This window comes from Nanorana parkeri, unplaced genomic scaffold, assembly GCF_000935625.1.
Source record: "Nanorana parkeri isolate BGI_ZX_2015 unplaced genomic scaffold, ASM93562v1 scaffold700, whole genome shotgun sequence".
Taxonomy (NCBI): domain Eukaryota; kingdom Metazoa; phylum Chordata; class Amphibia; order Anura; family Dicroglossidae; genus Nanorana; species Nanorana parkeri.
Genome location: NW_017306968.1, coordinates 424,475 through 450,012, shown reverse-complemented (window position 1 = coordinate 450,012; position 25,538 = coordinate 424,475). Strand labels below are relative to the sequence as shown.

General features: G+C 41.3%; 1 protein-coding gene across 1 annotated transcript in view; it reads left to right on the top strand.

Moving 5' to 3' along the window:
- The window catches only part of ATG7 (autophagy related 7), a 218,998-nt gene that overhangs the window by 70,143 nt on the left and 123,317 nt on the right, over window positions 1-25,538 (top strand). Inside the window, exon 18 of the mRNA XM_018563818.1 lies at window positions 11,336-11,458. Within this exon, the coding sequence (XP_018419320.1) occupies window positions 11,336-11,458 (123 nt within the window). The remainder of the gene's footprint in view (window positions 1-11,335; window positions 11,459-25,538) is intronic.

The following is a 25,538-nucleotide window of genomic DNA, read 5'->3' as shown; positions in this document are numbered from 1 at the left end:
CATACACCTTACAATTGTCTGGAGATTGTTTTCTGTGATTGCATTTTCGTCCGAAAATCTGCCAGTTGATGGGAAGTGCACAACCTCAAATACTGTACAACTGGCAGATTTTTGTCTTTCAAGCAGGCTACAAAACGTTTATCTAGTTGGAAAAAATTGACAAGTTAGTGGCGTAGTTGTACAACAAAAATCTCAAGGTGAAAACTGCACATGCTCAAATGGAAATCTGTCCTTTCGATCGATGAAAATCAGTCAGGTGGTGGTGCTGACGAGCGCTAATTGCGCACTACATTGGTCTGTGCATGATGGGCAAGTTGTAAGAAAATTAAATGAGGGTGACATGTCTGGACAAAAAAAAATATTGTACAATGGTTGTAAGTACCTTTTTATAGCAGTCAATACCATGCCCTTCTGACAGTGATCTGGAAACTCTTGCTATCTGTTTGTAGTGCAAAGTATTCCAAAACACATGCACATTCGGTTGCTACCTGTTTTACATCGTTTTACCTGGTATATCAATATATTAGTGGAGATATTTGAATAGTCACTGTACAGGTTCAACCCTGCCTTGGAAGGTTGTATCTGATGGGTGTTGCATTGCAGTGAGAAAAGAACTTGCTCAGCACAGATTCAGGGTTCAGGCCCACCCACACCACATGTGATGCGCTTCTTTGAAATCTGGCTGCAATAGATTGCATAGATCTCAACTAAGTTAAATGGTGAGTGAACTTTCTGATTTTGGCACAGTTGCAGAGTTTTTGGATAGTATTAAAAGTCATTGATTGCTTTTGTTTGTTGGCTAGAATTGTTGTTTAATCTCTCTAAATAAGAATAATATTCTGTGTTTACTTGAAAAATCTAAACTTTGCTTCAGTGCTTCAAATGTCCTGGCACAGCGGATTGTATAGCAGCCAGAGCAGTCAGATCCAGACTACTTTGCAGAATAAGGAAGGAAAAGCCAATTAGACTCAATCCACCATATTAAATCTAATAGGTGCTCCTTTTGCTACTCTACTTGTGGCATGGTTATAGATTTGAGCAGAATGGGTGCGTCCGGAGTGTACTGACAACACTTGGGGCCCCCGGACAGTACGAGATTATGGGGACCCCTTGTGCTCCACCCATATACAAGCACCCACACATCCACATGCCTCACCTGCATATACATTCTTGTGTTACAGAGATTAACTATTATTAGCTATTCATTATTATTATTAGTTAATAATGCAGAGGTTAGTAGTAAATAACGCAAAGCTCAGTAGTAACGCACATTTCAGTAGTAAAGAACACAGAGCTCAATAGTTAGGAACGGAGAGCTCGGTAGTAAAGAACGGAGAGCTCGGTAGTAAAGAACGGAGAGCTCGGTAGTAAAGAACGGAGAGCTCAGTAGTAAAGAACGGAGAGCTCGGTAGTAAAGAACGGAGAGCTCGGTAGTAAAGAACGGAGAGCTCGGTAGTTAGTAAAGAAGGCAGCTCTCAATAGTAAATAATGCACAGTTCAGTAGTAAAGAACGCAGAGCACCGTAGTAAATAACGGTAGTAAATAATGCAGTGCTGTTCTATTACAATACTTCTACACAACTCTGGGCACCTGGAACATTATATAAAGACAAATGTAATACTGGTAATAACACTAGAAATTGTTGGGGGAGAATATACAGTAAAGAGCGAGGAGAGACAGCCAGGGGGCAGAGCGAGGAGAGACAGCCAGGGGGGAGAGCGAGGAGAGACAGCCAGGGGAGAGAGCGAGGAGAGACAGCCAGGGGAGAGAGCGAGGAGAGACAGCCAGGGGAGAGAGCGAGGAGAGACAGCCAGGGGGATGAGCGAGGAGAGATAGCCAGGAGAAAGAAAGAGGAGAGACAGCCAGGGGAGAGAGCAAGGAGCAATAGCGAACAACGCATCTGCCTAGAGGAGAACCCCTGTGCCCTTCAAGACATATCTGCACCCTGTGTTTAAGTCACCCGGACCCCGTGGTTGCCACGTCTGCCTGACATCTTGTGTGCACATACAGGACTCAAAACCCGGACTGACAGGTGGCAACCCTTGAGGGGGAGGCCACGGGCCCCCTACTGGCCGTGGGCCCTTGGGCAGTACGCCCCTGACCCTGCCTTATTTTTACTGAGATTAGAGCACTACAGGAGACTTCTGTAGCATGAAGTAAACAAAGCAATTACTGGAAATGATCTTCTACACAGCTTTTAAATAGAAATAATGAATCATACTAACTATGTTATTGTTAAAAAGGAAAACATAACACTGTTCCTTTAAGGGAACTTTTCCTATTATGGAGTTTTTCCTGAATTACAAAATCCCTTTTACTCACTGACTGGTCCTTTATTACCATTTAAGGTGCTTGCATCCTGAAGATATCATTTTGTAGACAGAGTGGTTGGCCCTTGGTTTAAAAGCTGTTTTTATGGTCCTGCCCATCAGTATTGAATGAAACCATTTGCTTTGTCCAATGTTGTCCTCACAGAGAACAGGCTCGGCTTCCTTCCTCTGCTCCCTTTCCTGTTTGTGTATGGGAACCTTCCCTGTGTGTGTGGACGGGAAGGTCACTCCTTCTGTGCAAGTATAAGTGCTGCCAGGATCTTGCTATGCACTGATATTTATTTAGTACTTACAAGACCTTTGCCTGGCAAGCCCTACTCGATGTTTACATTTGTAGCATTGACTACAGAGTCAATGACTATATCAGTGTTTTGTGCACTAAAGCAAAATCTTGTTAGACTACATGTGCCCTGTAGATGTCTACTAAGAGCCATAGATAAGTTTCACATGTCACGGGTATACATGTAAAACGTTTTTGTTATTTGTAATTCTGACATAAAGTGCAATTCCAACCATTTTGGATAGAAAAGTGAAGGGTTTTGTGGCTCTCTCTTTTCCTACATGCATATATTTTCTCACTTCTTGCCCTGTGACACCCAGGTCATTTTATTTATCTGAAATTCCTGTTTGCCATATGGAAAATCTACAAGGGAGCCTGTTATACTGTCTAACCTCTTAGGGTAAACCAAGAGATCACTAGAAGAAATGCCCTGGGTGTCTCTAGGGCAAGAAGATATGGGGAAGCTTCTCCAGAAAGGACCTGGACAGCAACAGAAACTGGATAGAGGACCCATTTTAAGCAAACCTAAAAAAAAAAAAAAAAATTTCATCTAGAGCTTCCTTTTCAATAGTATTATGCACATCTGACCATACCATTCATTGTTAGATTGAATGTTAAAGAGATTTCATCCTTTCTATAGTTTCTAATAGCAAATGTTCAGATAATGGTAAAGTCAGGCCATAATGCACATATAGCACAAGAGAGCATACAAAGTAACATGTTACCCATAACTAAATGTCGACAGTTGCGATTTGAGGATTTGTGCAAATAACCCCCTTTTATCCTCCTAAATTTTATGTAAACAAAACGATAACTCTAGTTATCCAGTGCTGCAGGACTATAGAAAAAGTATGTCATACTGTCCCCAAAGTTCGGGAATTGTGCAGGTATAATGCATTCTCCAAGTTGCAGTTGCATGGTTCGAGTGGTTGTCTCCAAGCATAAAAGAGTACCAATACCACAGGACTCTTGGCTCTAATTAGGATAGAAAATATTTTCATGAACTATTACACTCTTTCTTGGGCACTATTTCCCATACCGAATACTGACTTTAGGCTTTGTTCAATATTATTAAATGCTAACTTTACCTTTTATATCATGTTGGATGTTACACCCATATTCAGGATCTAACATGACACATGGTCACATGATTACAGGTCCCTTGGCAGGAATGGAGAAAATACCAGTCCCAACTGCCACCTTGCAGAGGATCTTGTAGTTTCAAATGCAATACAAGTGCGGTGACGTCACCACACTTGTACTCCATTGACACTTCTTCTTACAAGCTTCTTTACTGTGCACATGCACAGCTGAGTGCACATTCTTGGCATGCCACGTTGGCGGGATTAATTAACTTGCTTGCGCATGAGTTACTTCATCCAGGCCAGGTCAGTCAAGGTGGAAATAGGGGCAGATTGAAGCTGATCATGGCCGGAATAGTTGATCTCAGATCTGGAACAAGTACAGGGGAGGCGCTGGATTAATTTATTTTTTATAAGTATTTATATATCGCCGACAATTTACACAGTGAGCTTTCACATCAGTCCCTGCCCTCAATGAGCTTAAAATCTAAGGTCCCTAAAATCTAAGGACCTGGCCGGGATTCGAACCAGGGACCCTCAGTGCTGCATGGCAGAAGTACTGACCACTATGCCATTGTGCTGAATTTATGTAGAAGATCGTTCAGAACATGATAAAGCACAATGTCTTCAGTGAGGCCGCTATCGCCAAATACGAGATGTTCCACATACAATACAGAAATGAATATATTTTGCTTATATACTGCCAAGGAGTACGCCAAACAATACAGAATGGTTCATAAACGACAACACAAAACATCCACTGTGTTTCTATATACTCTAAAGGTGCCCATACACCTTACAATTATCTGCAGATTTTCTGTTGTCAGATGGAAAAAGTGCAACAGATTGGCCCAGGTGGAGATTACTCCATCCACACAGTGTAAATGGAGGAATCTGTTTTACCTTCTTACATCTGACCACAGAAAATCTGCAGATAATTGTAAGGTGTATGGCCAGCTTTAATCTAATGAGCTAATTTAGGAATACATATTGTATGTGTTTTTATCTGTTTTTATAGGCCTGAAGAAGGGGAAGGTCTTTAAACCACCGTTGGCTTTGCTGTCATTTATTTATTTGTTTATTTCTTTATTATAAATATTTATATAGAGCCGACAATTTACGCAGCATTTTACATACAGAACATTCACATCAGTCCTAATCCTTTATTACACTTTTTAGACCCTAATTCTGTCTTGTTTGGTGCTCTTTATAAACTATATATAATTCTGTCTTGTTTGGTGCTCTTTATAAACTAATATATACCGTGTTTCCCCAAAAATAAGACCTACCCCGAAAGTAAGACCTAGCACTATTTTTCAATATAAGAACATAAGACCTACCCCGAAAATAAGACCTAGTTTGGCGGTAGCATGTACTATACTGCCCTGTCCACTGTCTGATGTCCCCACTGCTGCACAGCAGGTACTGCTGTCCCTGATGGCAAAGGAGTTTGTATCCACTATGGCACCCAGAGGACAATGGCAACAGCGTGTGGAGTCAAAATGCAGAATTAATAAAGTGTATTTAACCCTAGGTTAGTTCCCTTTTAACTTAATTAGTACTAAACACAACAAGGTTGGTATATAAAAAATGTAGCAAACAACAGCTGTTCATACCAAACAAACTGGTTAATTTTCCCAGTAAAGGAATAAGCAGTCGATGAGAACTAACTAATTTTTCACCTGTTTTCATAAATTTGCTTTGAAATCTTTGCAGTATGAATCACTGAGCATTTTTACTTAAAAGCAGCAGCTACTTACATTTTTCCCTGACTTTAGAAATTTCTCCATAAGGGGTGTCCAGATAATATATGTCATACCTGTATAAATTCTTCCATCAGCATATTTAGAAATTGCAGACTATTTTTGGAATGCTGCATTTGCAGATAAGTATGGTGTTCCAAGCAACGCATTAGCATAAGGAATAGCTTTGATGTCTCCCACAAGAGTGTGGCGCTGTAATTATACTTTCTAGTGTGCTACTGGTTCTCGCTAGCCTTTGATTTTATCTTGCTTTTGGGGCCTGAGGTGATAATAGTGACTTACATTATAAGAATTCGATCATAAATGTCAAAGATATGTCAACAAGTATGTTATTTTTCTGTGCCTGTCACCTGGTTTGTTTAAATATGTTTTCTGCCTACTTACTTGCAAGACAATTTAGCAGTACCTCCTAACTTTCTGTGATGAGAAAGAGGAACACCTTCCAGCACTATGTATTTTGGCAATGGACACACCCCTTAATGAATCATTAAACCCCAAATTGTTGTTTTTTTTCCACCATTGCTTTTCTTTTATACTGGTTTTTGAAAAAAGACAGATTTTTCAAGCAAGATATTTAAGAGATCTGCTAAAGGTTTTAGTACAGAATAACACGTTTGGTAGTTAAATAGAACATCTTCAATCTTCATAGGTATTTGTACATCAGACCAAAAAGAGGGACAACTGAGGAGGAAACAGGGACAGAGGGATTTTGTTCCAAATGAGAGACAGTCCCTCTTGTCCCTGGAGGCTGATACCATCTCTCCTGCTCTTCAAGTTCCCCCTCACATGCTACCACCAAACTAGGTCTTACATTCGGGGTAGGTCTTATATTACAGGAATCTTGAGAAATAGTGCTAGGTCTTACTTTCGGGGTAGGTCTTATTTTCGGGGAAACAGGGTATATATCAGTGACAGTTAGGAGGTATGATTTAGCAATAGCATAAATGGTACCTGTCATCCATACACAATATGGGTAGCCATGTTGTGTGGTGAAGCAGGTTTCGGCCAAATATTTTACTAAGAACTAGTGAATAGTAATGGGCTCGGGCGTGTTTGCAGCCCCACGTGCCGAGCCCGCCAGGAAGCTGACAGCGACGCAGCGCCAATCACAGGCACTGAGACATATCCCGATCTCTGAACCTGCGGACCGGGATAATGTCTCAGTACCTGTGATTGGCGCTGTCAGCTTCCTGGCGGGCTCGGCACGTGGGGCTGCGAACAGACCCGAGCCCACCACTACCAGTGAATGAATTGGCTGAAACCTGGCATGCAGTATTAACCTTCCTGGCGGTAATCCCGATTGTGGCTTGGGGTTAATTTTCAGTACCATAAGCTGTAACCCCGAGCCACACTCGGGATTACAGTTTAGCGTTACTTACCTTGCCCCTCGAGCCGCGCTGTGTCCTCCGGCCGATGCCGGCATCTGTCTTCCGGGTTCTGTCCCTTGTGAGCGTCCGCGTCGCAAAGGGGCGGAACCGGCGGGATTTTTTTACAAAAAATAACGAAAAAAAAAGAATCAGACCGCCAGGGAGGTTAATGCCACTACAAGGTAGGTCTAAACAACAAAAATAACTGCATTCTAGAAAATAAAAGAACAGAACTTTCTTACAAACTAACTGTAATATTCTTCAGTTGCTTAATCTTGTGCTATCTCATTACATTCTCAAGATTTATTGAGGTATTGTAGATAAAGGGGTTATGACTGAAGAGAGATATGGTACCGTTAAACACTGTATGTCAAAACGTATGTGCATACCCTTTTGAAGTATTGTATTTCAGTGTTTCCAGTGAAGAGCGCTTTTAACTCTACAGCATATAAGGACATTTTAGAAAATTGTGCACTTTAAACTTTGTAGAAGTCTGGGGAATGCCCTTTTCTTTTTCAGCATGACATTACTCCTGTGCAGAATGCCAGCTACATAAATACATGGTTTGACTAACCAAGTGTGGAGAAAATTGAGTGGCCTGTACACACCCCTGACCTCAACCCTATTAAACACATTTACAATGAAGTGGAATGCCAGTTGAGAGCCAGGTCTTCTCATCTGACATCTTTACCTGACCACTCAAATGCTCTTATGGCTGTTCCTTTCTCTTTTCGTCTTTTTCCCTTCATTCCTCGTACTGGAGGTTTTCATGGTAGTTACGGCCCGCACCATGGGTCATATGTGCTCCATTTAGCCATTGATTTTTGAAGTGCCCTTTCTAGTCTTGAGACTGTTGTGGGCTTCCGTAGCAGTGTTCTAGAGGCTAGAACTAATCTAACTTCGTGTTTTTTAAAGTTAGCCAATACTGATTGAATTATTTTCTGTATGTGTTCTATGTAACTACTCACTGATTCTGCCCTTTCCTGACTGTTTCAGTCGTGTAACGCAGGTAACCGGCTGGGCTGCGTTCAAGAGGCCGAACGCTCTGGAATGCACTCTTTGTGGTGGGCCCTTAAAGTTTAGAACAAAACAATTTATAACTTGGTTGCAATGTACACACACACACACACACTACATTGTATATGTGTGTTTTATATAGTATTATAGTATACTATTTTTTACTCTTGAGATGCGGAAAAGCTTTACTATTTGTTCCTTCAATAATCTGATACAAAATTAAAAATTATACCACACCTAAACTAAAGAACAACTTCAGGCATTTGAAAAAAAATTACCCCGCACTGCAAGGGTTAAGTTTTCATTTTTGTCTAGGGTTTAAAATAAAAAAATATATGCTTACCTGATCCTCAGTCCCATCGGGCCGCGTGACATCACAGCCTCTTCTCCCCCTTGCTTCGGCAGTCTAAGGGTCTGTGATGTCATCACATTATACTTGATACTGAAGCAAGGTCCAGTTCCCTTCTAAACATGGCAGTATAACTCAATTGTTTCCTGAATTCTATTGATCCTGTGTTCCTTTATTAACTACCGGAAAATGATTTTTTGCTGAGTGCAAAACTACCGTTTATTTTTATTTTCCTTGCACCTGATTGAGTATTTTTGGCAAAGTGAATTTCTACTAAGATAGGTGAAAATTATTTTTTAAAGTACATAGCCTCTACCACGTTAGTAAATCGGAATCAATGTGTGTAATCAATGTGTGTAAATGTTTTACTAGATGAGCACACTGGTGGTTAATAACATGCTGTTTTAAAGAAAAATAATTAAAGTTGTACTTTTACAAAATTATTCTCAATTATAAAGAGAGACAAAAAATTTGCTTAGCTACACTTTGCTTTTGAAGAAAAAAATTAAGCTTGTTTATTCTATATAGTTGGCACTGGGCAGACTTTCACTAAATTTTGGCCATGAATCAATCACCTTTTGAACTTTTCCCAAAACATCTGTACATGCTACACTGGGAATCTGATTTCATTCATTCACTCACAGATTGGAAGGTACTGTGGGAAACAGTGACAACCAGTTTATCTCAAGCCATTGTAGGATTCAGTTTCATTGATGCAAAGCAATTTGGCAGATGCTATAGGGCTGTTGTCCAGTATGGTTCTCATAGCTGATCGGGCTGATGCGACTCACTGGATTACTATACCTAACTCGTATTGAAGCAGAGATCAAAGCATCTAATCTGCTTCTATTGGTACACAGCAGTCACCCCCAGGTGCTTGTAAACCTGGTCCATTTTCCAGTTTACCACTAGAATTACCCATGTGTTGAATTTGCATGTGCTCTGGTATACAAATAACAACTTTCTTGGATTAGAAGTGTGACCCTACCCCCTCCTAAGTGACATTTTGGCCCATGTGATGGTGGTGGTTCTTCTGCATGCCGTTTAAGGGCAAATGTTTGGATATGCAATCAGAAGTTTAAATATACGCTAAAATAATCTTTGCAGCACTGATGCATGTTATGTGAACATTACTGTAACCACAGCAAGCCTGGCCAAATACAACCCCCTTTCCATTCCAAGAGGAATATACTCTTTAAGCTAATCTGTCTGGGAGGCACACTAGAGCATGTGAAGCTGATGTATGAGCAAAGAAAATATAGAATGGGTAAAACAACTGCCATTTACTAAACAAACAAAAAAAATCTAGTTAACGACCTATCCTATACCTCCCCTCACTTTTAAGGTAGGGGCATATCAGTAGGTATTGGTGCTCTCTAAAAATATACTGCAAGCTTTAGAACCCATTCACACTGAGCGACATGTAGAATCACGTGATTTCGTGAGAGGCATTGAGCTACATTGCGCTATATTGCGTGACAATGCACATTTTGTCGCGCTACGTAGTGCGACTTTGGGGAGGGACTTCATCGCTGCTGCATTGGGCTGTAACCAATCAACTGCGGTCTTGATGTGACATCATTCTTTCCTTCCATATTGCTGTGCAAAAGTGACCCTTCTGTAGCGCGATATCGCGCAACAAAGTCGCACAATATCGCTGGTAATGTGCAACACCATTGAGTCTATTGGAGCCGAATCCCTCGACATCCGCGGGGAAAAAGGGTCATGTACGAGCGACAAGCTCAGACGACATTAAGCTGTGAGATGTGAACAGCTCCATTGCAATGTTTTGGTCAAGCTACATAGAGCGATATCGCTCGGAAATATGAGTAATTTATTAGTGGAAAACGCGCGATAAACCGATCCATGTGACCGGTGTCTTGGGGCTGCAAGTCTACTTAGTATCAAAATATGACAACTTGTTGAATTTTTTTTTTTTAAAATGCAAAGTTGCAAAGTCTGCTGCTTATCGTTACACCGTTTGGGGGGTATACCATTTATAAGTGTATTAATATTTGCTTTGGAGAGGCTTTCTGGACTAAGGGTCCATTAAGCCAGTTTCTTAGATCCACTCAATTAGTGTTATTTACTTACTTTACAGAGCCCATGAGGGGCCTCCTGTAAAGACTACACAACAATGTATATTTTTTTTTACAAAAAGGTTTTTTACCCAGCCAGGAAAACCAAGGTATCATTTTGTCTGGGTCATTTTCAAAAATCTTCCAGGCATTGGTGACTCTATTGATGGCCATATATATATACTGGTATAGTTTAATGGTTTATTTGACCACATAAGCCCCACCATTACATCCAAATAGGCTTATTATCTTTGGAAATCAGTACTGTCTTTCATATACAGTAGACATGCAGCTTTAAAACTGAACTCCAAGCAGATATAAAAATATCTCGGTTCAATTCTCTTATAAATTAAAAACACATTTATTTTTAAATGCAGATAATGTAAGTAACTAAAACATGATGTTCTATATTAGCTTTTCCACAATTTCCTGCATAGAGAGGGAGGATCAGAAGGCTCTAGTAGTAAATTGTTTTTAGTGTCACAGTGGAAACTTGCTTAGAACCTGGTTGGGGGCCAGTACCTGCACCTCAAGCAATTCTACACCTATTTTAATTTCTGATCAAAGCTTCCCAATATCCTTTATAAATATACGCTTCCACACATTCCTACCACTGAAAGAAGAATAGCAATATTCTGGAGAATGGCTGAGAACTGGAGAGGGAAAATTTCACCAGTGGTGACATCTGTGCAATACAGGCAGATACCAACATTTTCTAACCATCTGCATTTCCCCTTTAAAAGAAAACTAATATTTTATTTGGGTTGTTCTTAAATTTGCCCTAGCTAAATGAGACAGAAAAAATGCATACATTGGTTCCATAATTGTAGAACATTTTATTCAGTAGAGATCTTTACAAAATTAAAGGTCCATCGGTTTTCCTCCACATCTTCTCTATTGTAACAGTAAAGGTATAGGTGATTAAGGATGTGAACAGATTAGTCTAGCAAGAAGTTTGACAGAAGCAGGCTATTAGAATGTAAATGTGATTGGTTGATTGATTCATTACTTGATTGATTGTGAACTTCACCTATATGTAAGCAATTTCAAAAATGTTTTTTTTTTCTAGGTGATTGATCAGTATGAAAAAGAAAAATTCGACTTCTTGGCTAATGTTTTCAACTCTTCACATTCCTTCCTTGAAGATTTAACGGGTCTTACTTTGCTCCACCAAGAGACACAGGCTGCAGAGGTCAGAATTTACTTCCTTTTCTATATATTGGCTCTCATGTCATCCATTTTCTGTGTTTTTTATGCTATGAAATACAGGTTGCATGCTGGGAATTTTCTGCAGCAATGTGGCTAGTTCGCAAATACCAGCTAGCATCCTCAGGGCAAATCATTGACTGTTTACAATGCCCTAAATACTCATTCATTTTTAAATCAGTCAACCTCATATACATGTGAAAAATATGCAAACTATACAAAGGGAGTTCAAAACTGTAGCAGACATTTTGCATTGACATATATAATTTTATACTTTGTCAGAAATGGGTTTAATGTGCTGTAATGTACTTGTTATAGAGAAACTCTTTCAGTCTGTATCAAGTAATCGTATACTTTCTTAAGCATTGCTGACCCTTTGACCTATATATGCTGTTAGTACTCTCTCTGGTGGAAGACATTGGCGTGTTTATGGTTTAGAATAATGTGTGTGAGCCAAAATGACCTCTGTAAGGCTTCATGACCTTTTCAACTTTCTATTTTTAGAATTTTGCTGCAAAAGTAGTTAGGCCTGTTTTATATGTTAAGATCGCCATAATTAACCACAAAAAAATCACTTTAGTCTGCCTCAGTGATGGTTCAAGATGACGTGGGTTCCAACTTAAAATACTTAAAGATTACAGTTCTTTTAGGCATAACTATTGAAAACTGACATAAATCTAACCTAAAGCTTTTGACAGTTAAAGGAGAACTATGGGGAATCTTTTTTTTTCCCCCCATAGTTCTCTTCAGGGTCATGGGAGGACATATAGCTATAGCCCGCTATATGTGGAGAGCGCAGAGCCGCGCCGCAGCCCGGACAGATCCCGACAATACTGTCGAAAGCCACCCCACTGGCTCTGCCTCTCTCTGCCAGCTGTGCCCATCCCCTCCCCGTCCATTCCTCCAGTCGGCGGTGGAAAAACGGGGAGGGGGATTCCCTGCCGGGAGCAGTGCCTGGCGGTCACAGATCTCTGCAGGCAGAGGATCTGTAAGTCACCGATCAGCGGTATGTATTAGTTGACTTCCCATTATATAGAGCTGACCTGTCACCGTTTCAGTGTCACAGGGTCGGCTTGAATTATGTGGATGAGTGTTATTCACGCATCTCATAATTCTCCTTTAAAGAAATCAAGGAGTTGCCAATCACTGAACTAGCCAGCCTTAAATAAAGTTAATAGTTTCTATTGGTAGTGAACAACTTATTGTGGAGTTCATGTGCCAGCCAATCCTAACAGCCAGCATGTTCTTCTAAGGCTACATACACCCTAAGATTTTTTGTGTGGTGTAATAGTTTGAGTTTTTCTCCAGTTGAATGGGAAGAACCACTTATCTGAATTCTTATTCTGAACACAAAGACATTTAGAAATTTTGACTGCAGTTTTAAAGCTCCATACCTCAGTTACATATCAAATACCAGTTCACATTCTTATATAAAGATTTGTATGTGTGCCTGGCTGCATGGTCTATTTCTGTCCTATAGCAAAAGAATATCTAATTTGCTAGTTAGATGTTGTAAAGAAAAAGTGGCTTTTTAGGGGTTATAATTCATTACCTGCCTTGGCCACCAGTGGCAGAATATATTTAAACAAAGGGAGGAGCAATGAAAACCTGAATTGCAGTAAATTACATTTTTTAAAATATTTTTAAAGAAAACGTTATCTTTAAAATAATGTTGAGTGCAGAATGCTTATATTTTGACCTAGTGAAATCTCCCATTTGTGAATCTTACAAATGTCGCTGTGCCAGTTATCTATTTACTTAGCTGCTGTTCCAAAACCACCATTCCTGCCTATTTTTGGATTGTTGTTGGGGGACAAGGAAGGTGGTTCTGTGCTGTGCTTAGGGTTGCACAATAAAGTCTAGCAAAGGAGTAGTAGCTGATAAAAAAAAAAAGACAGACAGCACAGACTGAAGGGTCTAAAAATGAGGGAAGCATGGGTTAAAGGTATGCATTCTATTGACTTTAGATATACGGAATAAACATTTTTTTACCTTGTTCAATCGCAACTCCAAGCAAAAATAAACAAAATCAAAATAGCAAAAGTATAGTTGTTGATTTTTAATTCTGTAAGCCAATCTTGTGATACACGCACATATTGCATACTGCACAACCAATTGATAAACAAAGATATCCCTGCACACCATGTAGCAATGGAGACCGTTTTTCAGAAGTGATGATGCTTGTAGTGATGTCCACAGTTGGCACCTTGCGAATCCAAGGTTTTAGCAATGAAGATCACCAGCATTTAAGAATAAGATAAATCCAACTGTTCTTTTATTCAAAGAAGCATGTCGCAAGTGTTCAAATAGCCAACATTTCGGAACCACGCAGGGTCCCTTCATCAGGGCAGACATAACCTGCATGGTTCCGAAACGTTGACTATTTGAACACTTGTGACATGCTTCTTTGAATAAAAGAACACTTGGATTTATCTTATCCTTGAGTGCTGGTGATCTTCATTGCTAACACTGCACAACCAGACACGTGACACATGTAGTTTCTGATTAAGCAATTCGTCTTTCTGGTTCAACAAATTAGGTTCCTATGTCACCTTTCTGCCTCCTCATTAGTGCATCAAGATCATCACTCCTATCCATTGAGTAAAGTGACCCAGGAAGCACTAATGCTAAAGGTTTACGTATATGTTAGCATAGCCCTGGCAAAATTTGTACAATATTAGCCATTTTTGCTGTGCCAGTGTCCCAAACAGCCTGCTTTCTATACACCAAACCACCTAGAAAAGTCACAAAACTTCTGCAGCAAAATAATTTGGAGTGATAACACCAAATATAACTCTATAACCTTCCCTACCATGAAGCATGGAGGTGGCTCTCTTCTGGTTTTTATTTTTTTGGTGGGGGTTGAGCTTCAGCAGGACAGGAAATTTAGTTAAAATTATATTAAAGTCAAAAGGATTTTAAGCTATTTCAAATGCTGAATAAATCCCATACATTGAATGCTGCTTCTTGATCTTTAAAAGGGTTTAGTTTCTTGCAGAGACAGCTGGTCCCCAGAGCACTGGTCTTGACTTACTGTTTTAGAGTGCTTCCTTCCTCAAGCAGATTGCTATGCAGTCATCCTTGTGTGTGCAAGTTAGGTCCTGTTCACACCCCAGAGCGTTTCGTTGTGCGTTTTTTTCCATGCTGAAACTCATGCAAATAAAAATCCCAAGTATCTCTATGGTGGCTGTTTACGTAAGCACACTGAATCGTGAGTAACAATATGCCTGTTGTTTAAAATAGTCCATGAGCTTCTTTTGTGGCGCTCGTCAGCTCATTTTGCTCTATAGACTTCAATGGAAACTTGCCAATCAGCGCGTTTCTGCGTTTTGCGAAAATAAGCCTAAAACGCGCTGAAACGCACACAAAAAAGGGCAAAGACGCACTACAAAAAACGCTGATGGAAGGATGAATGCAGCATATTATCAGAAAATATTGGAGGAAAATCTGCATTTATCAGCCCAGACGGTGCACATGGGACACACTTGGATTTTCTAACTTGACAATGACCAAAACAAAAGGCAGAGTCAACCTCTCAGTAAATGCAGCAAAAAAAAAGGTTTTGCAGTGCCCATCACAGTCTCCTAACCTTAACATCACTGAGTAACTTACGGAAGATCTCAAACAATTTACAGGACCTGGAGTTTTTTTTGGCACGCAAGCCTCATAATAAAGGGCCTCATACACTTTTATTAAGAGACTACAGGCCGTCATTGAAACTTTTTAAAGGTCGATGATGTTATTTTCCTTCATGGCTATGGGTTGTTTAATGATTGTGTTATTCTGTGATACCTAATAGTTTAATTTGAATCATATTATTAATAATAACAATATTTTTTTCTAAACCTTTTCAGGTTTTCTTTAAAAAAATGAGCAGAGCTGTATATCTCCTAACTGTCTTTCCTTTGGAGCGACTATCCCTTTTTGGAAGCCAAATACCTCCTTCCCTCTTTCCTTCACAGTGGGCCAGGCCATATTGAGGTCTGATGTATAGACCCATGAGCGTCCCCATAATAAGGCAGCCTGAGGCGGTAGAGGTGGAGTCAGGTAGAAGCTATGTTAAGCGGCAGCCTCGGGTGGAAACTCATTGGGGGTGGCAGGTGTTTGTGTGTGGGGAGGGGGGCGGCAGCACGGCTGACTAACAGCAAGCCCTTCCCGACACCTTGGCTTAACCCCGACTTCCCCTTCTCCTGACCGCCTCAGGCAGCGAATATGGTAGGGACGCCCCTATGTTATAAAAAATTACTATTTACCCTATAGCTGGCCAAAAATATTGGGGTGGAAAAAAAGCCTTGTCTGCTAAAAAAAAGTAAACAGCAAAAAAAGAGATAGATGGGGCTTTTAAGGTGTCAAAAAATGCAATTAGGGATAATACAACATAGTAATGACAAAATTACATAATAAAATGACATTTATTTATTAAAAAATTACAAGATCCACATGATAAAAATATACCCGCCAGTATCCATGATCAAATCCTATGTCAGCGTGATGAGAAGATGTAACACCCTGGGATAACAGCAATCATACCGCCCCTCCCCCGGTAAGGGGGATAGGGCGATATGAAGATGCCGACCGTCCCCCTAGATATGGTAAGGGGGTAGGCCCATCATTACCCATCCCGAATCGCGGGGACAACTCCCAGACAGGCAAACATCCACCATCCACAATGTCACCTTTTGGAACATGAAATAATTTGAAAAATCATAATACATTAATTTAAACTATAAATAACATCAAAACAATCGGAAATTTAATATACTGATTGGCATATTCATGTGAATCCTAAAGGCTACCTCCGACTTCCTGATGAAGCTTCGGCGAAATGCATAGAAGGCTGGACACAGTACAGACTTGCATTATATCTTACTCTTGATTTATGACTATTTGTATAAAATTATTTATTATTATGTAATTGTTTAAAAAAAGTTCATTGTATCTTTTATGCATGCATCATGCACATGTACAGAGTCCAGGGAGGTCTTATGCTGTTTGATCATGGATACTGGCGGGTATATTTTTATCATGTGGATCTTGTAATTTTTTAATAAATAAATGTCATTTTATTATGTAATTTTGTCATTACTATGTTGTATTATCCCTAATTGCATTTTTTGACACCTTAAAAGCCCCATCTATCTCTTTTTTTTTTTGCTGTTTACCTATATTAGGGGTGCGGTGTCCTTGTTCATGTAGTGATTCAAAACTTTTTACTAAAAAAAAGTAAAGATGTATTTTAACAATGTAATTGGCTGTTTGCTTGGTTTTATTAGAGCATCTAAACCAAAAAAATAAATTATATATTGCAGCTCTACCCCTGGGGGCAGCCATGGTTGTAAGACAGTCTCAAATTACAAACATGCCTCCCTTTGCTCATCTCCATGTCATGGTGGATTAATGGAACTAGTAGTTTCCACAATAAATATAACATTCTTTGTGTTTTCTTTAAAGCTCACCGTAAGTGACAGGGACACTGCATTTGTGGCAAGATCAGATATTTTTTGTACTTGCTGAAAATGTTTTTATCTTGAAAAGTGAAAACGAATGCAGCTATTACACTTGACTGCTGCAATATATACAATTTTTGGTTTGGTTTTAGAAATGCTTTAAAAATACTCAATAAAAAATGGAGCTGAAGAAAGTAGAAACGTTATCTATAACTACGGATTCCAAAGTTTTCTCAAACTGGTCAAATTAAGGGTTAAAAAAAAAATTATGTTTGCTGTATTCTACACACTATTTCTCCTTTATTCCAGTTTCTATGAGAAGACAATTGTGCTACCAGTTCAAATGCTGCCTGTTGTTGTTTGTGTATATACTGTATAGCTTGTGGAAAGTGTTGTGCCGGATCCAGTTCCCTATGCTGTAAATCTCCCCGGGCCTGAGCAGACTAATAATAGGTGATTCAAGTTACTCTGTGAGCTATTTGAAGACTGCGCTTACCTCATAGCTTAACATAGCTTCCACCTGACTCCACAGTCCTTGATTGCTGCACTACACAAGCATTTCATAGCGCTCTCTGCTGTATCCGATGACAGGAGTCTGTAAGCTGTTCATCATTGCGGAGACACATTGTCAGGAGCTTATTGAAAAGCTGCGCGGTACACAGTATAGTTTGCACACTAGTCAAATAAACTTCAATAGTGGAGCTGTTGCCAAGTCTGCAGAGGCACATTTTACTAGGCTAGACCACAGGGATAAATACTCCCTAAATTAGTCATTAGCAGCTTCCCGGTGTAGTCAGCGTAGTCCAACATCCTTTACGTCATATTTTTTCCCCAGGATAACCACATTTTGTAACGTTGAAAACTATTGCTTGTCTGATTAGTTGCTGCGGGTGATACCACAAATAAATAAGTATCTTATTCCCTAGGATGTATTGACATCACTGACCAGTTATTATTGGCTTATTCAAATATTGATTTAGCATTCAAAATATTGCAACTACCACTGGTTTGGCTGTGTTCAGGATGAAACAGCTGGTTTGCCCTAATCCCCCTCACTGGCATACACCTACCTTTCTTTTGCTCCCCTGCTGCTCTGTTCAGTGCCAGGACAGGAATGAAATACTGGGTATGGAAGCGCTTTTGACTTCATGTTACAGGACTAGGTCAATTAACACTTGGCCCAGTCCTTTGGCCTTTGGAGTCCAGAGCCATGTACAGGCTACAACACTGGCAACTTGACAGCGTGTAGATTACCTTTGCTTCTCTACATCTGAACAGAGTGGCAGGGAAATGAAAGAAAGGTAAATATATGTTGCTCGGGAGGGCTAAATTCAAGTGAACCTGTTGCTTTGTTCTGCTTTTTAAACTTTTTTAAATTAAAGTGACACTAAACTCAGGAGTTAAAACTTAAAAATGAATTCAAGTAGCTTAACTATTAACAACAATGCAGCTTTTTTGTGTATCACTCAGCTGTAGATCCTCAAATCTCCTCTGAATTGGTGCTGCCATTGTCCTTCCTTCTGGAGGGTTGCTACTCTGGTCCCTGTGTGTATTGTAAAGTAGCCACCGATCCAAGCTCACTCCTGTGATAGACTACAATCTCATTAGAAATTAGTAAATAAACGTGAGATTGTAGTCCATCATGGGAGCGAGCTTGGAGCGGTGTCTACTTTACAACACACACAGGGACCATGGGGAACAAAAGTAGCCACCCTCCAGAAGGAAGGACAGTGTAGGCATGAATTCAGAGATGATTTGTGGATCTACAGCTAAGTGATGCACAAATAAAACTACATTTATGTTAATAGTTACGGTACTTGAACGCATTTTTAAGATTTAACTCCTGAGTTTAGTGTCACTTTAAGCTTTGGCTAGGGTGGGGAAGGTTTAGAACCCATGTCTGATTTTTATTGCGGTTTGATTCAATGTTGGGAAGATATACCTTCTCTTCTGTGGTGGCTGGTACCACGTAGACCAGAAAGGGTGGGGGGATTTTTCCAGACAGCAGTAGGAGCCCATTTTAGTGGGTGGTATGAGGAATAACACCTGTCATTTTTTATTGTTTCTTTGACCTACTTTATGTTTGGAATATACCAGGACAGGAAATGAGGGAAAATCACAAACAAAAAGAAAATCTGACAAAGATTCTAAAAACTGTTCCCACTCTGCCCACAAATATAAAGAAAATGTCTGGAATTCTAACAAATGTAAAAATAGCAAAGGGCAACTCTATGCAACAAGCAAACATTGAGTTTTCTAATATAGTCCATAGAAGATCACATACATTAAGTAGGTGAATCTGCTTTGGTTTTCCAAGTTTTATGTAATGAATGGCAAACATATTTCCTTTTAATAAAGTACATGTGGGTTGGTCCATAGCCTTTTGTCACCAGATTCTGTGCTATGCATCCTTCTATCCTCCTACTCATGTTTGGAAGCTGCTTAGTTGGAGAGAGGCCAGTGAACCCTTTGTCCTGCATGCTCAGATACTAGCTTTATTTAGAAGATGAAAATACAATCTATATATATTTATCTATATTTATCTTTTATTTGTTATTTATTACAGGTATTTATATAGCACCCACAATTTACGCAGCACTTCACATGTTGTACATTCGCATCAGTCCCTGCCCTTAAGGAGCTTACATTCTATGGTCCCTATTTCACAAACATACATACACGCACACTAGGGCTGATTTTTATGCAGGTGCCAGTTAACCTACCAGCATATCTTTGTGGTTTGGGAGGAAACCGGAGTACCCAGAGCAAACCCACACAGGGACAGGGAAAACATGCAAACTCTATACAGACAGTGTCCTGTCTGGGACAGGGACCCAAATGCTGCAAAGCACAAGTGCTACCCACTTATTCACTGTGCTGCCCCCCATATGCTTAACAGGGCTATTCACAAAAGGGTGAAGAGTTTGGAGAAGGCAGGAGAAGTGAACAATCTAGTCCAAAATAGCCGATTTGGAGAAATTCTCCAATTCAGCCTACTTTACAGTTCAGCTATGTTGTCCTAGACTTCTCCTGCCTTCTGCAAACACTTCACCCTTTTGTGAATAACCCTGTTAGAAGTAGAAGTTTGAAGTTCTGCTGAAAATTGGATGTATATGGCATGTCTTAGCATAGTCGTTTGAGGTTTCGTTTTGTGTTTGTTTTACTATTTTTAGAGTATTTTTATTGTTTCATACTATGAATTGCTTTATGTAATCCATTTGATTTATGAATGGTCATTAAACATTGACTACTTTATTCAGCTGACCATACACAGTAAGAGTTTGGATGGTCGATGCAATAATGTTTTCAGAGATATCATATTGTGCAGACCCATGAGATTAGATTCTTCAGAGTAAATGGTTAGAATTAGAGGTGCACCGAAATTAAATTTTAAAACAGAAACGAAACCGAAATTTAAAAAAATGTCAGACCGAAAAACCGAAAATGTTTTTTATTTTTACTTTTTCAAACTTTTTCAAATATTTATTTTTTTAATCCGATCTGTGACAGGAGGCTGAGCGGTGCGGGGAGGAGAGACGCCACTCGCTGGCCTTCTATGTCATAGATCTCTTATCAGCTGCCACTAAAAATGTTAAATACCTCCTAAAAGAAGAAAATGAATTCATACAGCACATTTTCCAAATTTCCAGATAGCATCTCCAGGTTACATTTGTAACAGTCATATTCAATTCCATTAACATTCACATGCCCCTCTATGTGTGTAAAGCTCTGTTACATTGTGCGATATTTTCCACTGTAACTTTATCTTCCTGCTTGTCTTGATTCACTCCGAATCCCAGCCCGTGCATTGTGTGTTCTGTTTAAGTGGTTAAGTCATGAGAAGAGCTGCTGAGATTGAGATCTTTTATTATTGTAATGCTTTCACGTGATGCTGCTCCTTCTACTTGGCAGCCAACTTCCTGGGTCTAGTTACAACGTGTTTTTAGGATCTTCGAAAGAATTTTCATTGTGTTTATCACCCAGAAGGAAAAGTAACTTAGCAACAGTAACACAATTATCTTTGGAGACAAAAAGGGAAACGGTGCTGGAGTGCTGAGATTTATTATCTCTCTACGGCTGGCTTTTTAGAAAAGGAAACCTCAACCCTCAATTACACAAGGGTGTAAAGGACAATCCCAGTTCATCAGCATGTGAAATGATCTACATTTAGAAAAAAATGAAACGTATATGTGCTGCTGATTCATTGAAAATTGTTATTTTAATATGTATTGACTAGGCTAGAAGTTGATTTCTGATATGACACAGCTATTACAGAGTACTATGTCATAGTCATATCGGCACATGCTTCATAGCCAGTGTGCTCAGATACTCATTAACCAAATCCCTTCTGTCCCCCCATTTGTGTTTGGGTTGTTTAAGAAACTGGAGCACCACTAGGAACCCACCCAGACACAGGGGAGCAATAGAGTTCTTGGTAGAAATTTAGCTTACAACCCCAGCACTGCTAAACCTCCATGGTGTATACACTTATAGGGTGTTTTCATGTGGAAGCTAAAGGTGATTAAGTAAACGTGCTCTATATGGACACTTGACCTTTACACATTTTTGAGCTGGTTAAACCGTTCCAAAACCAACTTACAGCTTTAAAGCACATCTACATCCAAAAACAAAAATGTAATATATTGTAGCTTACCAATCTTTAAATCTGGTGTCTGCATTCGTTTTCTTTTTTAGGCTTTTTTCCTTTTATTTTTACCTGGTGATACAGCAAGTAACATAATTCCTGTCCTGTGGTGGTTCCATTCTGTGGAGGAGCAATACAGTCACCCTTGGACAGCAACAGTGTCAACCTTGGACAGCAACATTGCCAAGCAGTGGAGAGTGTAGCGTTAGATGCACAGATTTATATAGACTTGCTTAACAAATTTTAAACCGTTATAGTAGGTAAAGAATACAAGTTTTACATAAAGGAATAAAAGCTAATCTTTGTAAACACCCCTGCCAGTGTTACCTGGCTTATCTCAACCCTCTAACTTTCACTTTTGCTGGACAGCTTGGTCTGTTAAAGGAAGCTGAAAAATAACAGACTTACTGGCCAAAGCACCAGGTGAAAACAAAGGAAAAAAGCTTAAAACAGAAAACGAATGTAGCCACCACATTTAGTAATGGGTAGGCTGCAATATATAACATTTTTGAGTTTAGTTATGCTTTAACACGTCTAAGAAGACCAAAGTCTGTTCAACCAAAGGAGCATTTGTGAGGTCAGGAGCAGATGTTGATTGAGAAGACCTGACTTGCAGTTGACATTTCATTTCATCCCAAAGGTGTTCAGTAGGAATGAGGTCAGGGCTCTGTGCTGGCCACTCAAGTTCCTTCACACAAAGCTGGCTTTGTGAATAGGGGAATAGTCATTCTGGTAAATTGGAAAAATGAGGCAAGAGTGGGTTTCTCCATATTGGAGTATGCGGAGACCACCCCTGGGAGGCCTAGTTCAGCTGTTTGCAAATAATAGTAGCTCTTACACTGTTAGTTCATATGGAGCCCTGAGACCCCTCAAGGGAAGTCCAGCCAGAGCTGCATATGATCCCAGCGAAGCAGCCTCCACCACCACTGCAGCGTCCGCGGAGTCACCCGTGAGCCACTTGTGCAGAACCACCATTTGACCAGCTAAATAATACCTCCTGAAGTCCGGGACCGCCAGACCCCCCCTACAGCATGGCTCCTGTAAGATGGACAACTTTATCCTGGGAGTACTGGAGTTCCACAGAAAGGGCCCAATAAGAGCGTTAATTTTCCGGAAAAAGGATTGTGGGACCCAAACTGGGGAGTTCCTCAGATAATACAGGAAAACAGGCAATATTTTCATTTTTATCAAGTTAACCCTGCCCACTAGGGACAGGGGGAGATGTTTCCAAGATTCCACCCTAGACCTAAGCTGGGACAGCAGCGGGAGAAGATTAAGTGGGTAATAATCCCTAACCGATTTCGTTATACGGACTCCTAGGTAGGTGATTTCTTCCACCCATTGCAATGCGAGTGTGCTATCCGCACTGGAACGTGTCTGTGGGTCCAGGGGGACTATATGGGACTTAGACCAGTTAACCCTTAGCCCTGAAAAGCCCGCAAATGTGTCTAGAATGCGTAGTGCAGCCCGCAGTGACGGGCCCGCATCCGCCAGGAAAAGGATAAGATCGTCTGCGTATAGCGCTAGCCTTTCCTCTATACCCCCTATTCTTAGGCCACTGATTTCTCTTGATGAACGGATAGCAATCGCCATGGGTTCCATCACCAGTGCGAACAAGCTCGGTGATAACGGACACCCCTGTCGGGTGCCCCTCTCAATCACAAAAGCCTCGGATAATAGAGATCCAATTTTGAGGACCGCCCTGGGGGAGCTATATAGAATACTGATCCATCTGCGAAACCCAGGGCCAAATCCCATCACTCTTAATACCTCCCACATATATCCCCAATCAACAGAGTCAAAAGCCTTGGCCACATCCAGCGAGGCCAAGGCTCTAGAACCCACGCTGTCATGGGTTAACTGTAGATTAGTGAACAGTCTGCGTAGGTTGGTGTCCGTGGACTTACCCGGCATGAACCCAGTTTGATCTATGTTGACCAGAGACCCCAGAACACCTGAAAGGCGCGTCGCCAAAACCTTGGTCAATATTTTTAAGTCCATATTGAGCAATGCAATGTGCTTCCCTGAAGGAGTCGGGCAGAACCCCCACCTCCAGGCAATCCACATAAAGGTCCCTAAGCCTGGGTCCAATAGAGTCTACATACATCTTATACCATTCAGCCGGAAAGCTGTCCGGCCCAGGTGAATTGATGCTTGGATGTCAAGCACCACTATCGCGAACCTCCCACCAGGGTCAGTGATGGTATGCAGTACAGTACATGGAAGTGATCTATTAATGAGTATTGAGGCGCCCCGAGAGTATGTGGAATACGTCGCATGAACCATCCTCTGTATACAGGGGTGTCTCAGCGCTAATACCTTGCTGCACTCTAAATGTGTCTCCTGTAGCATCACTATATGTGGGTTTAGCTTCTTCAAATAATTACATAGCATGGATCTCTTAAATTTGTTATTGAGACCTCGTACATTCCAGGATAGCACTTTTATGTCATCCAACCCCATCACATCTTTCAACATACATGACTGAGTGCCCCTCCCCCGCAGGGCGCGAGTGAGAACCAGGGACACACACCACCCTCCCGACCCAAAATTCAACCACAAATTCCCTCTTCCCTGGTGTGATAGTGCATCCAAGTCATACCCACCATCCCCATGTTCTGCAGAGTTCGCTGTCGTTGACTACACTCCGCCCCCATCGGGCAAGGCAGAATCCGATCCGTCATAGTGAAGAAGAGAAAAGGAAAAGATAACTGGATAAAAGCAAAAAAGAACAACAAAAAAATAAAAAAAATACTGGCACAACCGGAACCAAGAAGAAAACAACAGTAGAACTGCAGGCCCGTAGGTAAGGTATTCCAAAAGAATAATCGGGTAGCCCAGGGCCATCTCTCTCCATGCAATAGGCCCATCTGCCAGGCAAGCTGTGCAGGATTGGTTCAGCAGGCCGAGCCACGCTCCGGATGTTCCATAGGTCCCACTTGCAAGCCAGATATTGTAGGTATTAACCGGAGACAACTGCTGGAAGGAACTTAACCCAGCGCATCCAACAATTCCGTGGCGAATCCAGGCGAATCAAACATGTGGACCGTGCCAGAGTGGGGAACCCGAAGTCTGCTCGGGCACAGCATGTTATATTGGATGCCCTTCTCTCTGAGCCGGCGTCTCACCTCCACAAAGGTTCTCCTCCGCTTCTAGATCTCCGCTGAGAAATCAGGAAATAGGTGGACGTAAGCATTGTCATGGCGAATGTCCGGGCGCGTCCTGGCTGCCTCCAGGGACTGGGCTCCCAGTTGGAACCCTGTGCGCCCGCTCCACCACAAAGGTGGGGGGCAGTTCCTCCAGGGCCAGCACTGATTTAAAGAAGGCCTCCGCGAATTGAGCAGGACTCTGGCCCTCCGCTCCCTCAGGCAGGCCCGCTATTCGCACATTATTGCGCCTCATTCTGTTTTCTGAGTCATCTACCTTTGCTGCCAGCGTCTTCACTGTACGTTGCAGATCTTGTATGGCAGTAGCATGCTCTTGGACCGAGTCTTCCACCCCCGACACCCGCGCTTCTGCATGGGATAGCCTGCCCCTTATTTTCTCCAGATCATGTCTGATCAGGGTGCACTCCACCACCATATGGTCAATTTTCGACCTGAGGGCGATTTTACAGCCCTCTATGGCCTCCAGGACGGTGGTCGTCTCAGCCCTCTCCTTATTTACTGTGGGTGAGGAGACAGGCTGCTCCGGAGGGGCCAGCGCCGCTTCAGCAGCGCCCGCAGCGTCCCCCTCCATGCTCAGAGACCGGCGTGTGCACTCACAGGAAGCAGGGGACCTGGGCAAGATGGCGGCCGCGGGACACGAGGCCGCCCGCTGTGATCGTCTCCAGCCTCCTTTGGGACCGTTGCCTCTCTTACCGGACCTAGATGGCATCTCCCCCTGCTCCGGACATCCACCGGAGCTTAGGTGAGTACAACAGGAGCCGAATCTACAGGATGGATGCCGGATAAAGGTCAGTGCAGCGGCGGAGC